General features: G+C 44.5%; 1 protein-coding gene across 1 annotated transcript in view; it reads left to right on the forward strand.

Annotated features, from left to right (window-relative positions):
• XPR1 (xenotropic and polytropic retrovirus receptor 1) overlaps positions 1 to 17,325 on the forward strand; it is an 87,800-nt gene that overhangs the window by 58,310 nt on the left and 12,165 nt on the right. The window contains exons 5-11 of the mRNA XM_030455782.1: positions 1,640 to 1,789; positions 2,206 to 2,289; positions 2,789 to 2,870; positions 5,748 to 5,935; positions 6,167 to 6,346; positions 9,554 to 9,719; positions 11,408 to 11,599. Of these exons, the coding sequence (XP_030311642.1) occupies positions 1,640 to 1,789; positions 2,206 to 2,289; positions 2,789 to 2,870; positions 5,748 to 5,935; positions 6,167 to 6,346; positions 9,554 to 9,719; positions 11,408 to 11,599 (1,042 nt within the window). The remainder of the gene's footprint in view (positions 1 to 1,639; positions 1,790 to 2,205; positions 2,290 to 2,788; positions 2,871 to 5,747; positions 5,936 to 6,166; positions 6,347 to 9,553; positions 9,720 to 11,407; positions 11,600 to 17,325) is intronic.

Below are 17,325 nucleotides of genomic sequence, written 5' to 3' on the forward strand. Positions count from 1 at the left end.
TGCATTAGTGGAGTTTGTTCTGCTTCCCAGATCCATCACTGCACATTTCTTCTGAGGAGGATCACTGTACCCAACAGTGTGTTTGGTCACTTTGTATTGGTTTTTTTTCAAACATTTTTTTTCTGTACTTTGGGATTGTAGAATGTTTGCAGCCAGGGTACCAAATGCCACTGGAGGGGTTTCCTGGTGTCTGGTGTAACCAGGACCCAAGCAGCCAAGGCACACCAGAGTTGGGCTGTGATTACACACGTGGCAGATAAAGTGATGCTAGTTCAGGCTGCAGAGAAACCTCTGACCAAAATCATCATTTTGCTTCATCTTTTTCATTTCAAATAAATGAAATACAGTTCTACTCTCCCTGGGGTGGAATGCTGGCATTTCTAATAGAAAGTAATTAAAGTCTCTTGTCTGCAGTAATGCAGATCATTAATATGTTGGCTTCCTGCTCCTGTCTCTGTAGCCTCATTTCCCCACCTATATGGTCAGGGTCTGGTATTAAATCACTCTGAGCTAATCAGATTGAAAATAATTTCACTGAGTAGTTGGCGCCTCTCCCCAGGGCATTGGATTTTGCTGTTTTCTCTGATTTTCTTTTCAAGCTACTGTCTAAGCTTTCCCAGGAGTAAATCTTGCCATGGTCTATCTGTGTTCCTGCTGTTTCTTGAAGGAAATGCTGAGCCTTTCGAGTGGCATTTCCCGTGTAATGAAATGCAGAATTTCAAATCCTTGTCACAGCAATTGCCTGCACGATGCAGTCTAGTGAGCTTTGCCTGTCTTAGTTACTGTGCATTAAAGGGGTGTTGGGTCAGGGCTCTTTGGAAATTGGCTGTTATTTTTTGTTTTAATGCAGCATCACGTGGTTGCCTTAATTAGACTAGAGTTACGTCTCCCACATCTGCAAGGCTAAACTAGTTTTGCAGTCAGTGCACTCTGTGGAAAAGAGGATGCTGCTGTGGGCATGGGCTTGTTTGGGTTTAGTCTGCAGCATTTAAAACTTTCCTACAAGGATTTCCCTTCTGTAACACACTTATCCGAGGAAACTGATTTGAAACCAATGGAAAGGTTAAAGAAACTGGGAATCAGCAGCCTAGCTGTGGGAGGGAAAACCCCTTGAAAGACTGGCAGTGTCTGTGGGAGCTGGGACAAAGCATCATCTCTGCAGCTTTCTGTGTTTGCTCACAGCTCCTCACAGCTACTGCTAACCCTGAGACCAGGCACTGAGTTGCTGTCCCTGGCACATATGCAGTGAGATGTACCCAGGCAGAGGGAGCATCCCTGAAAAGAACTTCAGACATCCAAGTTTTGACCATATTCAAAGGCTATTTGTCTCCACTGAGGGTTCACCAGGAATGTTGTCACTTCCTTTGTTAAGGATGATTTTGCTTTTGAGGGAATGTGAACCTTAGGCAGTTCCTTGTGAGTTAAGTTACCTCTTTTTTTGCCTCTGACTCCCACACTTCCCTGTTATTTGTAAAGGAGATGTATAGCTTCTATAAAAGTAATAAATCAAAAGCCTCCTGCCAATGGATGCAGTCATTTTTGTTCTTCTTCTTAACTATTTCCTTGCTAGCAAAATCTTTTTAGCTTTCTTGGGAGTTGCCTGAGGCTAAAAGGCAGTACTGTTTGCTCTTGTCTGCAGAACCTGAACTTCACTGGCTTCCGTAAGATCCTGAAGAAGCATGACAAGAACCTGGAGACAGCGCGGGGGGCGGAGTGGCGTGTGGCCGAGGTGGAGGTGGCACCCTTCTACACCTGCAAGAAGATCAACCAGCTCATCTCTGAAACAGAGGTGAGGGTGCTAGCCTGGGCACTGCTCCCCTTTTCACTTGAAAAACACAGTTTCCTTGTTCACTGCTGATTCCTGTGTTGCTTTGCCCTCTCTACAGCTTGGGTTTAGTCCCAAGACAACTGTTAATTGATTTTGAAATGCAACTGATTTCTGACACTATTTGCATACATTTGGGCTTGTAGTTTTCAACAGGTGACTTCTCTCTCAGAAAAGCTCACTTGGGGTTAACTTGTATTGTCTTAACAGCTTGCTGCATCCTGGTGAGCTTTTCATATCTTTGTTACTGTGTGTTAGAAGAGTATCAGGCCAGGGCTCAAATGTAACTTGGAAATCAACTGCTTCTGTTTGTTTGTTTAATGCAGTACCACGTTATTATTATTTGAATGAGCTTCTGTGATGTTTCTTTCTCCTCTTAGGAAGTGGTGACCAGTGAGTTAGAAGATGGAGACAGACAGAAGGCTATGAAACGTTTGCGTGTTCCACCCTTAGGAGCTGCTCAGGTAAGAGATTGAGTTACACAGTGAAGCTGCTCCTCCAGCTTGTCAGGGTGCTGAATTACATTAGGCATTTGAATGAAGTGGTGAAATAATTGCTCTGCCAGCTGTGAGGGGTACACAGTCACATAATCTGTTGTAGTTCCAGAAGGTTTGGAAATAGTGTGCTTACTATTCCTAACGCATGCAGCCGAGGTATTGGAAGGGTGAGATGAATAGTAAAAGGAAATCTGTGATAAGAATAACATATGCTTAGTGTTTGTGTGTTCTGGAATATTTTCCAAAGGATGCTGAGATGCCCAGGCTCTGTTTCAACATGGCAACAACATAGGAAAGAATATTATGCAGCATTTTCAGTTAAAGAAAAAAGCCTTGCTACAAGAACAAGAGTGCACCCAGAGATCAGAGCATTGTATTTCTGGTTTCAAATTTACCCTGCAAATTAATCTGACTTTACTGATAACCTATTTACTCCACCTTAATTCCACCTTTGCTTTGTGTGCAGCCTGTGCCAGCCTGGACTACCTTCAGGGTTGGATTGTTCTGTGGGCTGTTCATTGCACTGAACGTCACTGTCATTCTTTCAGGTGGGTAACTGGAGCTGGCTGGCTCCTATGCCTTGGTGTTTGCATTCTCCTCAGTGAGGGCCTGGATCTGGACTTGGCTTGGTCAGGGTGTTCAGGGTTAAATTAGCCTCAGTCACATCACACTGTTGTGAATAATTAGTTCTGCTCAGTATCAGATTGTGGGTTTTTTCTCATGTTATATGCATGGATTTTGGACTTTGAATGGTTTATGGTTTGTTCTTCTGGATTCCTCCTTACTTTTGGAGTGATATTCCAGAGGTACAACATCCATGTACAGAGACAGATTACTCTTATTGTTCTGTGAACACACAGTTCTCACCCACCTTGAAAAGGGTGCCCATAAAACTTGTTTTACATGGAACTGCCTCCCTGCAGAGAAGGAGGGCAGACACAGAGCCATGTGAGCACCATGCCACGCAGGAAATTTTCATGCAAACTTCTCTAGGTTTTTAGTGTCTGGTGCCTATTAATTGAATTTTTCCTCTTGGCAAAATTTTGATAATACTTTTTAAAAGCTACAGTAAATTTTTGCTTCTCTCAGGCCTTCATTTTATCCTGCTTTGCACCTTCTGAGTCTTCTGAGTTTGGACTCAGATTAGCATGAAAGCCACGTTAGTGCTGTAGATTCAGGGCCTGTGCTTAATCACAAGCAGCTTTGCTAATTGTGTGTGTGATTTCAGTAGTGTTGTAAGTTGCTTAAGCAGTGCAAAGGAAAAGGTTAATAAATCAACATATGAGCTCTTGCGTTAGGGAAAGCCCCTGTCTGTGTTTTTGACTTAAAAGAATTTTTAATCAGATGTTTCTGTAATTGGATCCAGTCATCTCTTGGGATAAAATTTCTCTGTTTGAGAAGCTGTTTGCAAGGCTTGCCATTTGGTCTTGCAGTGGCTGAGGCAGAGACTCAACTCCTCTGTGGGAAGGGTCTGTTTAATGTGTAGAAACTGCTCTTTATTCATTGTATCTTTTTTCCCCTGTAACTTAACATGTTTGATCTCTGTGTGAGATGCAAATACGATTGAAGCCATTTGTGTTTGCATTATCTCTCGGTATTAAGAATGAAAAAGTGGCACAGATGTGAGAATGAATTCATAAAAATTATCATCTCTCTAAAGCAGATGTTATTAAACCAGTGTGAATTACAGACACGTTTGTATCAGCAGGCACGGGCTGATATCTCTGTGTTACCTCAGATACTGGGCAAAAACTATTCTAACTGCAAGGTGTTCTCTTTAAATTGGATAGTACTTGGCTAACCTGTCTGCTGCTTTAGCCAAGTAGTTTTTGTGATTTCATTGAATAAGATAGGATTTTACCACTGTATATGTAGAACCTGTGAAGCAGCACTGAAACGTGGCTTCTGTTAGTAAGCCAATGTCTTGACCCATTTTAAAAGTACAAGTGCTGAGCACTTCCCTGCAAGCAGAGTCCTTGGGGGTTCAGACAAACTGCTCAGCTCTAGTGATGAAAATGGTTTGGTTAGGAAGTGTGGAGGGGAACCACATGTAGGCTTTGTACTGCAGAAGTTAAGCTAGATAGGGTTTGGTATCAGAGGAGAATAGAATTACTCCTAGCTGCTTGTTGTACTGTTCAGTATCTGCTTTTTCTCCAGAGCAGCTGCTGTTCCACAACACAATTATGGTCCTCTACCACCCTGAGTCCAGAAATAAGATTAGCAGACATTAGCTATGGAAGTTGCATGCTGTGCTGCTATAGTAAACGTGTGCACCTCAGGATAAACCTTGGTCTGGGTGTTCTTGTCCTGCTCTGGCTCCCCATGCAGTATTTTTGGGGCCACTCTGTCCTGTTTGGAAGCACCTCCCTTGGTTTTGTTTACAGGCACTACAGATAAAAATTTGGAATGCTTATATTGCAATTCTATATTTTCAGCTTCTTCTGTTCAAAATTTGACTCTATTTTGCCTGAATGCAATTGTCTCCAAGTTTTAAATTTAAAACAACAGTTCTTGAGTCATTACTCCTTGCACAATTTTACTCTGTAATTTTATGTAGTATAAAGTATGATGCTGAACACATGAAACTTTTTATAGATATGCTTTCTCTGAGAAAAAGTTTGTACAACTCAGGGCTGTAACTTAGCAAGGTTTTGGGAATAAATTCTCAGCATTGTTTCTCTAAAACTGTACTGTTTTTTCTTCTCTCAAAAACAGTATGTGGGTAAGAAAACACTCAATGAAACTGAGACAGGATTGAAATACCTGGCTTTTGTTTGTGTTTTTCTCAAAAAAAAAACCTGTGCTGGGCAACTGGGAGGTAGTATTTTACAGAGGGGCTTGTGCTAGAGAAAGCTGCTTGTTGTTAAAAATCAAGCAAATTTGTTTCCAAAACTCTGAAGATTGAGCAGAAGAAGTGCCAGGCTTTCCAGGACATCTGCCTTATGTTGGGCTTTCTCTGTGGGTGTGGCTGGTTAGGGCTGTGGACTGCAGTTGTGATGAGTTCAGGGATTCAGCACAACTGAGCTTTGTTTTAAATACAGTAAATGGTGTGCTTGGTTCTGTGGGGAGCTGAAGCATTTGTGTGGCAGATGCCTGGTGGGATTTTATCTCCATCAAACCAAAACCTTTAGGTGCATGCAGTAAGGATTTATTCTTGTGCTGTCTCTCATGCTTGTAGTGTGAGACTTGGGATCTTAGTCTGGGCACCTGGCTATACCAGCTGGAAGCTGAATTTTTCCCTTGAAAACCCATAAATCCTCAAAGGTTAGACAAGAAGTCCTCCACTTGCTGGTATATACAGGTGCTCAGGAGCATACCCTGTTTCCAGGGGTACAGCCAAGCATTTGAGAGCCAGCATAAAGCACCTTTGCTTTGTGACACCACTTGTGCTGTCACTGAAGCCATTTCATGTTTGTCTTTGCCAGGTGTGGCTTTTATAGATGGACCAAATGTGTGGCCACTGGTGAGAATCTATCGAGGTGGCTTTCTCCTGATAGAATTCCTCTTTCTCCTGGGTATCAACACCTATGGCTGGAGACAGGCTGGAGTCAATCACGTCCTCATCTTTGAACTCAATCCCCGCAGCAACTTGTCCCATCAACATCTCTTTGAGGTAAACAGAAGTGATTGTAGGAGTGGCTGAGCCACGTGGGCTGTCAGGAGGATAAAAATGCTGCCCTTCCTGGCAAGGACTTCTAACACAATTAGAAGGGGAAGTTGCTGAAGTCTGATTAGATTACACGATTGAGCACTGCTGTCCCTTTTCTTGTAATGAGAATTCATTGTTGGTTTTGGAGCTGTATTTTCATAAGGTACCTGTGTGGTTTTTTCTGTCTTTCTGTAGATTGCTGGTTTCCTGGGGGTTTTGTGGTGCCTGAGCCTGCTGGCATGTATATATGGTAAATTCACCTACATCCCTATGCAGGTGAATCCACTTATCCTGTATGGCTTCATGTTGCTTTTTCTCATCAACCCTACCAAAACCTTTTATTACAAGTCCCGTTTTTGGCTGCTCAAACTATTGGTAAGTCTGATTTAAAAATAAAAATTAAAAAAAAGAAAAGAAAAAAAAGCTGTAGTTTAGTAGTAGTATTTAAGTATGTACAGATGTCACTAATCCTCAGGAGAGGGGATGCTTATGTCCCTGTGTATTCCTAGAGCAGACATGGTAAGGTACTGACTGCAGATGGCTGCTGGGCACAGGTTTATGGAAGAAATTTCTGCTTGTTGGTACCAGTCTCTCATTATCTTCATATTGCAGGTAGCTGCTTGTTTATCTTCCTACAGACAGCTGTATACAGACTTTGCACATGTAAAACCACTCCAGTACCTTTGCTTGTTTGTTCCTGAATGCAGCCAAACAGTTTGGTCAGGGTTATGGTGCTCCAGGGCAAGGCTGTGTGGGTGTTCCTCAGCCCAGACTGGGGGAGTGCCAGCACTGAGACAGTTCACTGATGGAGGGGGAGGGAACATTTGCAAAGTTTACTTCTTATAAAATTAAGTTCCTGGGTGTGTTTGTGGAGGGTTCTGCAAATGTTTTCTGTGGCCTTAAGCAAAGTATTTTTGACCCAGTTCCTATTTCCTGGGCAAGATAAATCTGCTGAATGGAATGTGTGTGGACTCTGCTTCACTGTGCCAGTTATTGATGGGAGCTCCAAGGAACAGACTTGTTGGTTGGCTCACCAGTTTCTTCCCAAATGGCTGTTTCACACGTTCATCCCCACCCTGTATGCCCTTTTAAATTCACTTCAATCAAATTGGTTCCCTTGATAGCTTATTCTTGCTGGATCTGCTCTGAGAGCATTGGGTGGAAGAGGGTTTGGCTGGCTGGTGCTCTTCATAGGCTCATTTTAATGCCAATTAAAGCAATTAACTTTATCTGGAACATGGCAAAGATGAAATGCAGCAGCATGCTTAAAGCATGTGTGTGCAGGTGTGCACACAGGGAGTTAACCTGTCTGTGTTTCCCTCTTATTTGATTTGCAGCTTACTACTGCAAATTTTCTTACTTTTTGCCTCCCAGCATTCAGCCATCTCTCATAGATGTACCTTTAGTCCCAAGCCTCATTAATCTTACTGCTGTCCCTTGGTGCTAGGGGAACTATGTGAGCAATATCTGTGCTAATTTACCTTAATGTCTTAACAGAGTGAGATTCTCAGTCTTCACAGAGCTCTCAGTTTCCAGCACCTGCTCTGTCCCTGCTCTCGCTAGGCTGCAGTCCTGCAGTACAGACATATCTTTGGGCATGCACAGGCCCATTCATCCCAAGGTCTCCTGGGGAAAAAAAAGGCTTCCTCAAAATGCAAGATCCACTTTAATGGTGGAAATGACACAGTGCATCTGACTGTGTGTTATGTGGGGGGAGTAGAGGGAAAAAAGAGGACAGATAAACCACATGAAGAGCGGCTATTAGGTTTTCCCAATTTTTATAATATATAATTGGCTGGGTGACTGCATGTTATTTCTCCTTGGAGTTGCCAGGAGCTATCTGTGTGAAAGGAGGTTTAAACAAGCAAAATGTTTAGAACTGTGGCTGTCACACAGATTTTGGTTGGGTGAGCTTTTTTCTTCGCATGCTTGACACGTTTCATTTCCAGCCAAAATGAAGTCTGATATATACCAGGAGTAGCAGAGCATTACTGGCACCTCCAGTTTCCTGAGAACCACATCAGGAGGGTACTTCAGTACACATGGACATGGGAGGCTTTGCTGCCTCCAGCTGTGACCATCCCCATCCCCTTGTTGGTACTCAGGAATGGGTTCTCTTCTGCTGTCCCTGAGGGACTGCAAGTTGCACTTGAATTGATCTTCCTCTGTGTCAGAAAAGTTCTTTAGCCCTGCCAGGCTCTTCTTTCTCTCCAAGCAGAAAAGGACCTGTGGGTGCTGGTCAGCAGCTGTCTGAATATGAGCCAGCAGTGTGCCCAGGTGGCCAACAGCATCCTGGCTTGTATCAGGAACAGTGTGGCCAGCAGAAGGGCAGAGGTTGTGTCCCTGTACTCAGCACTGGTGAGACCTCACCTCAAGTGTTCAGTTCTGGGCCCCTCACTACAAGAAGGACACTGAGCTGCTGGAGGGAGGTCAGAGAAGGGCAGCCAAGCTGGGGAAGGGTTTGGAGAACAAATCCTGTGAGGAGAGGCTGAGGGAACTGGGAATGCTTAGTTTGGAGAAGAGGAGGCTGAGAGGAGACCTTATTGCTCTCTACACCTCCCTGAAAGGAGGTTGTAGGTTGTGGGTGCTGACCTCTGCTCTCAGTGTGGGTTGAGATCCATATCTGGTTTATTCCACTAAGTCTCAATCACCTATTTGGCTTTGAAATGTAGGACCAGAGCCTTAAATTCTCATTACAAGCTGATGAGAGTGTCAGTCCTTTCCCAGGTTCCTGTAACTGTGTAGCCTTCAGGTTAATAAGGTGAGTAATATGAAAGAGCAGTATTAGGCTGTGCTTTCATTAATTTAAAGGTTCGTAAATCTCTGAACTGCTGGCTGGTGCTGTCTCTTTGAGAAACTGGCCCTTAGTAACTATAACTAACTGGGTAGAGAGAGTTGTAATCAAGGGTAATGGAGCATGAAAACTGTCTGGTTTGAAAGTAGTAAAACTGCTGTTAAGGCTTAGAGGGGAAGTGGACTGGGATTGAGGGGGAGTCTGATTGACATTCAATAGGATTACCTCTGCCCTTCCTTTAACCCCTTCCCTGCTCAAGGCTTTGGGAGATCCAGCAGTAGCAATCTGCACTCTTACAGCTTCTCACACCAAAGAACAAGTAGGGATCAAGTAAGCTGAGCCAGGATCAGACTGATGGTCATGCTGACATTAAATGTGAAGAAAGGCAAGTGTGGAAGATGTTGGTAGACATGGCAGAAGTGGTTGAAAGATGGTGCTGATCAAAATGAGGAGCAGGGGGAGAAACAGAGAGGTGTAGAGCTCTTACCCAGAGGTATGGGGAATTTGTGGGAAAGAGCTTGGCTGGAGGAAACTGGGCTCTTCTGCCAGTCAAAATCAACAGTGTGGGGGAGAACACAAATAGTTGCACAGGGAAAGAAGAAAGCAGGAATGTTATTTGTACTAAAAGTGAGGAAAGCATTCTCTCTTCTGTCATCAGGAGCAAAAGGTCAGCAGTAAATCTTAAAGCTTTTCTGTTATTGCCATATTTGTTCAATACTGTGGTGTCCTGCATTTAGATGTCTCTGACACTATGTCATGAATTATTCCTTTTGTTTTTTCCCTGACAGTTTCGAGTGTTCACTGCTCCCTTCCACAAGGTAGGGTTTGCAGACTTCTGGCTGGCTGATCAGCTCAACAGCCTGGTCGTGATACTCATGGATCTGGAATACATGATCTGCTTCTACAGCTTTGAGGTTCAGTGGGAGGACAATGCTGGACTTCTGGCAAATACAGGTAGAGTAATGCTGACAACCCATGCAAACGATCAAAATGATCTGAAAAACACTGAGTGAGGCAACCTGACAGTCATCTGTCTGTTTTGGAGATGGCTACCAGGGACATAGGAAACTGAAATAGTTGATGTTTCTTGTAAACACAGCATTAGAGAGATTCTGCCCTTTCTTACTTCCATCCAGAGGAATGGAATTTCACATCCACATTTATTTCCTAATCCAGTCATTTGGCCTGATGTGTGTGTTCATCAAAGAATTCAGGCACAGCACTTCTTGACTGGCAAGACTCAAGAATGCCCATTTCCCTGGCACTGTTGTTTTATTTCATAGCAGTTGGTCCAGGTATTTGCTTTTAGCCTGTTGCTCAGCATGAAAATGAGGTGCATGAGCTTGTTAAGCACAGCTGTCTGAGCTGCAGCCTGCTTCTTACAGGCTCCATCACAGTACAGGGCAGCAGGAGAGGATGGAGAAACATCCCCAGAGCTCAGCAGTGCCACCCCTTATTCACTTGGAATTGGTGCTGTGATACCAGGGGTGTGCATGCTCTGCCTCTCCTTTCCAGCCAGAAGAGCTGCAGAGCTGGTATATAAATTCTGACTTTGGCCTTCCCAGTGGCAAAATCATACCTGTCTCCTCCTGGACCAGGCTGTGTTGTCTTTTCATTTCAAGCAGTGACTGCTGGCAATTTGTGTTGCCTGATGGTTTTGACACTTGCTGGAAGAATTTGCAGTATGCTTCAATAAGCATAAGTGTTCACTTTGTTCTTCCAATCTGTCTGATCTTTCTCTTTGCTTTAAGACAGTGTCGCACATAGCTAAATATTTATTAAAATAAAAATAAAATAAATATAGCAACCGAGTGGGTAACAACTTGTCCTCTTCCAGTCCCAACAGCAGAATGATAGTGCAGTGCTTTGGCATAAATATTGTCTAAAAACTTGTCTTCATTTATGTGAATAAGAAACAAATGTTTGTTAGCCAGTGGGGTGTTTGGTTTACATGTGGTAAGCAAGGCACTGTAAGAATATGGTGTGCCTGAAGGTTCTAGGAAAAAGCTCTGATTTTCCTGGTTATTTCCTCAAAAAAAAAAAAAAGCTTTCAAATATCAGGGGTGTGACACAGTGTCATGTTGTTGTAGTTGACTCTCACCCCAGTCGCATGCTGAAAACCCCAAACACATGCTGAAGTATGTTGTTTCCTATTACAGTATACAAGAAAAATGGGTCAAGGACATCTTGGCAAAGTAGCCTTTTTGAGCTGTCCTGCAGAGTTTGGGAATGCTCTCCTATCTGTGTACAAAAACACAGTGTCAAAGGCCTTTTGTAGTTCCATCTCTAGTTTGATTATTCTCTGCCAATAGCAGAAAATAAATTTTAAAATAGATTATTTCCAATCTCCTTGCACGTTAATTATACTGGGAGCAGTGGAAGGGTAAGATGGTGATCTGTCTGGATGTGTTATTGATGTCCTATTGATGTCATTGACCTGTGTACCTCTGAGATGCAGTCAGGGGCTCCAGGTGACTTTCCAGCCCTGAGCTTCTTGCTGTGCTGGATGTGTGTGTGCCTGAGGAGGAGACATGGATGGGGCATTGCAATCGTGTCAAGTGACATTATGCTTACAGGAAAGAAGACAATAGGAGTGCTTATGCTTGCTGACTCTGTCCCTGAATTTTTTCTTTCTCTTGCAGATAATCAGATTTGTTACAGCTACTCCTACGGAGTGAGAGCAGTTGTCCAGTGCATCCCTGCTTGGTTGCGATTCATCCAGTGCCTGCGCCGCTACCGTGATAACAAACGGGCCTTTCATCTGGTTAATGCTGGAAAATATTCCACCACCTTCTTTGTGGTGACATTTGCAGCCCTCTACAGCACTCACAAAGGTATTGGTTATTTTTTTTAAACCCTTTGCAACTCATGGGGTTTGCTTCTTATGTGGGAGGAGCTCAATTTAGCTCCTGTTGAAGCATGAACTTTTGTCTTTTGACACCTGTGAAGCATCTCAGTGGAAAGGCAAAGGCCTGCCTAGCTTGCAAAGAGTATCTGAACATCTTCTTTTAGGTATTTTGTGCATGCCTGGTCTGCTTAGCACTGTGCTTGAGAAGAGTGAGAAAGAGACTTTCAGGTTTTGCTCTCAAAAGGAGAAAGCTAGAATCCCTGTCAATTTTTGCTGTGAAGGGATGCTAAATGTGAGATGTGTGATGAAAAGGAGAACATAGGAAGTTACTTATCCCTTGGCATTCATGAGTAGCTAACCTGGGTAATCTGAATAAAGTCAGACCATCATCCCTGAATGTGGGGAGGTGTGCACAGTGCTAGGAAAATGCAATCACTGGATTTTCTTGTGTGTTTTTATCCATGTTTTTTCTTCAGCTGGTGTAGGGAGTTGTTTCCAATCCATTTAACTGCAGACTGAGCTCTGATCCCTCAAGTTCCCCATCTCCCTGGAAACGACAATTACTTGATTCTTCTCTTGTTCTGAGGGAAAAAGCTTTTAGTTTCTGCACTTCAGGCAGTCGCCCTGCCTTTCATTGCTCTGAAGTCCTAAGAGCCGTATTCTTTTATTTGAAAATACATCCCTTCTGTGTCTCCAGGTGTTAGCAGCCACTAAATGCTTGTGACCAATTACTTATCCTGAAATACGATTGTGGTGAGGCAGGGAGAAGTGTTCAAGGCATGCTCCTTGTTAGGCTTCTGGAAGGGTGGTAGGCTAATTAGAAACCTACAGTTTTCTAATAAGAAATGGCTGTTGTGATGTATCTGGGCCTGAAGTCACACTGGTAATGTTTTGTACAGCCTTGTGCTTTAGTGGCAGAGCAGTGCAGTGGTGCAGGATGGCTGAAGGTTGGGAGTCAGGCACTCTGTGTCCACACGTGTGCTCAAACCTGAGCTGGGAGCATCAGTGGTGCCCCCAGCCTCCCTCTGCTTCCCCTCCCCACTGCTCTGGCCCCAGAGCTTGTTCCCCTTTTAACTTGTTTGCTCAGTGACATTCTGCAGCTCTTCAGTTCCAGCCCTGCAGTCCAGTTAGTCAGCACCACCAAACCCCATGATGAGACAGATACAGATTATTGCCTGGCTACAGTCACTGGTTATAAGCTTTTGTATACAGTGCCTGCTTTGTGGGGGCTGAGTAATGCTTCTCCTTCCCTGGGGGGTGGACAGCCTGGCAGAGCCTTCTGTGAGAAGGTTGGGGTAGGTTTTGCAACCAAAAGGAAAAGCAGCATCTGTCAAAATGTCCTGGTGAAGAATTTGACCTCTCTTTTTCCTCCCCTTGCATCCACACCAGGACAGCTGCCCCTGGTTCTCCTGGCTGCCATATATGACTGGTCTGCTCCTCAGTGCTGGCAGGGAGTGGGTTGTAACAAGGTGTTTATGAGCCAGGCACAAGGCTTGTTCCACTTTCTGAGATGCTGAGGACTCCCACCTGCAGAACAGGCAGCAGTGACAGGGACAAATGCTGATGCCATGGCTCAGAAACACAACTGCATCTCAGGGAAGACAGCAGCAACCCAAGGGCAACTGTTGCTGAGCTCCCAAAGGAAGAGTTCTCAGTATTTTTATATTGCTCAGAGGAATGGGAAGCAAAGGCCACGTTCTGTAAATCCAGTGCTGTGGGGGGTGTTTGCAGAGGCAAATGAGGCTGAGCTGTAACTCCAAGCTGTCAGCTGCCTGCAGCATGGTGAGCAGAGCCTCTGGCTCCTTTCTGCCCTGGATTTAACAGGGCTGAGCTCCCTCCAAGACAGCTGAATATTACCACAGGATCCCAGACTGCTTTGGGTTAGAAGGAACCCTAAAACATGAAAGGGACCTCTTCCAGTTTGAATGCATTCCCCTTGTCCTATCACTCCAGGCCCTTGTACAAAATTGCTCCCAGCTTTCCTGTAGCCCCTTCAGGCACTGGAAGGTGCTCTAGGGTCTCCTTGGAGCATTCTCTTCTCCAGGCTCAACAGCTCCAACTCTCCCAGCCTGGCTCCAGAGCAGAGATAGTGCAGCCCTCTGAGCATCTTTGTGGCCTCCTCTGGACTGGCTCCAGCAGCTCTGTGTCCTTCTTGTGTTGACTCCAGAAATGGACACAGCACTGCAGGGGGGGTGTCAATGTTTATGCTGGTGTTTATGTTCCAGCTTTATCCTTCATGAAATGAGACACATCTTTCTTTTGCTGCTGTCTGTCATTTTTTTCTTTCTTTGGTGCTCCCATGCTATCATCAGCTCAAACAGAGTAAAGATTTGGCTTCTGTTTCTGAAGAACTGAGCTTCTCGAGTGCTTTGTGCCCATCCATAGTTTTTTCTTTTGTGGAATCTTCCAGCATAGCACTGGTGTGTTTACCTTGGTGTTCTTCAGAAGCATGTTAACCGAGTTTAAACACAAGTTCTGAGTAAAAATTGGGTACGTGATATTTTATCCATAAACTGAAAAGAAAGATAGTTTGTGCAAGTTTTCATTGTAAGGTTGTTTTTAACAACTTATTTGATTAAATTCTTGTGGTCTGGGTAGTATCCAGCTATTTATTAACCTCTGGATTATTCCAGAGTTAATCCCCCATGGCCTAGAAACTTGAGTAAGCATCTCCTCTTCCACACTGCTCCCACGCCTTTTCCAGGTACTCCAAATAAAACTGCTGAGCACTGGCTGCCACCTGCTTGGAAGTGCCCTGGAGAGCCTTAGGTCGGTCCAAGATAATGTAACTGCCACACACTTTCTCATTAAACAGCCCAGGAAATTGACAGTAATTAAAAATACAGAAGTTAACTAAATAGGGCTGTCTCTAAAGAGTAGTGCTTCTGTCTGTGTTCCTGCCACTGCTTCAGCTACTGGCTTCTCCTGCTGAAGGGATGTGCAATTTGTCTTTTTTTAAAGCCTGAAAAAACTGTGAAACTTCCTTCCTTGCTTTGCCAAGGAATAGAGATGTGAAGCTTCAAGGAAAGAATCATCCTTGGATTAATGGGCTTTGGCAGGAAGGTGTTGGACCATCCCTTACTAAGCTCTGACCAGATGAAGATGGATGAGGAACGTGCTGCTTTTTGACAACACAGTGAAAGATTCCCAGGTCTTGTAGCTGCTTCCCCACTCCTCATTCATCACGATGCCCTCAGCCATTGCCAGTGGTGTCACCACCTTCCTGCTGGAATGGATCACTGGTTCTCCCACCCTCTATTCCACCGCCCCTCACTTGGGGAGAGGGAAGACTTCCAGGAGAAGGATAATTATGCATGGCAGGAAGGTGGTAACATCAAGTGGTTGCATGGGAAGCTGCAGGAGGATACCTGACTACCCCTTAGCTCTGCTTTTCTCTGGCAGCTCAAGTGCTGGATAGTGGGTTGTATCACTTAGCCCATGTCACCTTGTCTGAATCTGCAGGGTGAATTGGTTGGTAGGTGGAACAATAATTAACCCTGATCCTAAACTCTTACAGGACACAAAAACAAGGTGATGTGAGAACGGAGACTAAAATCACTTTTACAGAGATCAGACACTTGTGCCTCATCTGAGAAATGTTATTTCATTTCTGGGAAGTGAGGCAGAGCAAAATAAATGGACATCTAGAATTCAGGTACAAATCTTCTGAAACACTGAAACAAGAAGCTTTTCTGAGATCCTGTTCTCTAGCTTATCCTTTGTGTGTCAGTACAAGATCTCCCATCTCTCCCCTTCTTTCTCAGTGCTGGAAGAGTTGTCAGTGCTGCAGCAAGCCAGATCATTTGATTTAGGTGTCAGAAGATCCTTATAGAGTGCTTGGATTGACCTCTCGAAGTAAAACAAACTTTGTAATGGGATTAACTGGCTTCTTTCTTAATACTTGCAGTTTTCACACAACTTGTCTTAGCACGACACACTGGCAACTCCATCAGGATGATTATTTGGAGCCAAAACGTGCAATGGCTGTCACATTACTGTGAGCTGGGATGAATTTTTGTCTGAAACGCTGTCATCCCGTGCCCAGGAGGCCTTCAGTAATGAGTCGTGTTCATTAGCCATTCTTTCTGATCCTTTCCATCACAGCAGCAGTGTCATTAGTGAAGAATTGGAGGCATTGCCGTGGGCAAACATTTCCATCCTGGCCTCTGACCTTCTCCTGTCTTTGACGTGGGTCTCCTCAGCACCCTGGGCAAGCCCAGCTCCTCCATCCTGGCTTCTTAGCTCCTCTAATTGCTTCAGCAGCCATCCCGGATGGTGCTTTGGGGCTGAGCTGCTGGCAAGGGTGAGGAGCAGCTCAGCAGAGCTGGAGCAGCCTGGGCAGGCAGAGGTGCTGGCAGGAGGGGGTTTGGGAGCTAACCCTGCACCCTGAACATCAGCACAAACAAGGCAGGAAATCCCACAGGGGAGGGAATCTTCCCATGCTTTGTAGGGCTTTGAATATCAAGTGGGACGTTCTCAGTGTGCCGTGGGGGAGAGGCAGCCTCAGCACCCTGCTGCTGAGGGTTCCTGCATTCACTGCTCAGGGTTGCAGCCAAGAGATGGATGTTGGTAGCTGGGATGTGGACTGGCAGTGCCATTGGTGTGGTTTCATGCACCTCAGCAGTAAAGGTGGCTGGAGAAGCAGGAGCACGAATGAGTAAGGTATTAGTAAAAAGGATGGCCTACTGATACCTCGTTCCCTGGGTAATTAGAGGGGGAAGCCTGGCATTTTTTAAATGGAACATTTTAAGAGAACCAACTGACTCCATCACAAGTGAGTTTCCTGTCAAGTAAGTGCAGATCTGGAGTTCTCTGGTGCTGCAGAAATCTAGGAGATGTAATCATCTGACAGTAGGCTTTTTTATTTTGATTTTCATTCTATTTTGAAGTAATCTGGTTTTGAATCTCAAAGCACTATAGAGGTAGCAGATGACACTGTCCCAGTCTCTAGGTTGTCCAGCAAAGTCCCTGCTTACCATGCTGTTTCTTTCTGATTGTGAATTCAGGTATTTTTATGAGTGAGACTGCTGGTCAACAGTTAGATTGGGAAACCTGTCCTTCCTCAGGCAGCAGCAAAACATCCCCCAAGAACACTTTCTCAAATGCTAGAGAAGACAACAGAAGAAGAATTGGATCAAGTCTCAGTCATGACTGATGCGCTTCTTCCCATTTGAAATTAAATCACATTCTTCTTTGCTGAGTGCAAGCAATGAGATTGCTGCCATGTCTTGAAATTAGACACAGTCATATAGTCCTACAAACCTGATGCAAACCTGCAGAGTATTTTTCTTGGTCAAAACAGGATTTGAGGATTTCTATGTTCTACCAATGTAGAATCTTACTAGAAGAGGAAAGGAGATGTTGTCTCCTGACAGTTCTTCTGCTGTAAATTGTGCCCAGAAGCTATAGCAGAGGTTTGCAGAACCTGATGGGAAGGTTGTTCAGACAAAATGGTTGGTGTTTGACAAAGCCCATCAGTGCACAATGGAGAATTCTCCCTGTGCTCCTCTGGATTATTTGCTTTTTTACTGCAGGAAGTCCACAGCCACACCATGACTGTGCCACTGGTCTGTACTAAGAAGCTGTCTGGGCAGGAGGGCAACACTGCTGCTTCCCCCTCATTAAGTGTATAATTACTGAGGGAGCAGGAACACTGCTTCAAGCAGGAAGGTGTTAGAGAAGTGCTTTGAGATGTCATTCTGATTGCAGTTC

This window comes from Calypte anna, chromosome 8 (assembly GCF_003957555.1).
Source record: "Calypte anna isolate BGI_N300 chromosome 8, bCalAnn1_v1.p, whole genome shotgun sequence".
Classification (NCBI taxonomy): Eukaryota; Metazoa; Chordata; class Aves; order Apodiformes; family Trochilidae; genus Calypte; species Calypte anna.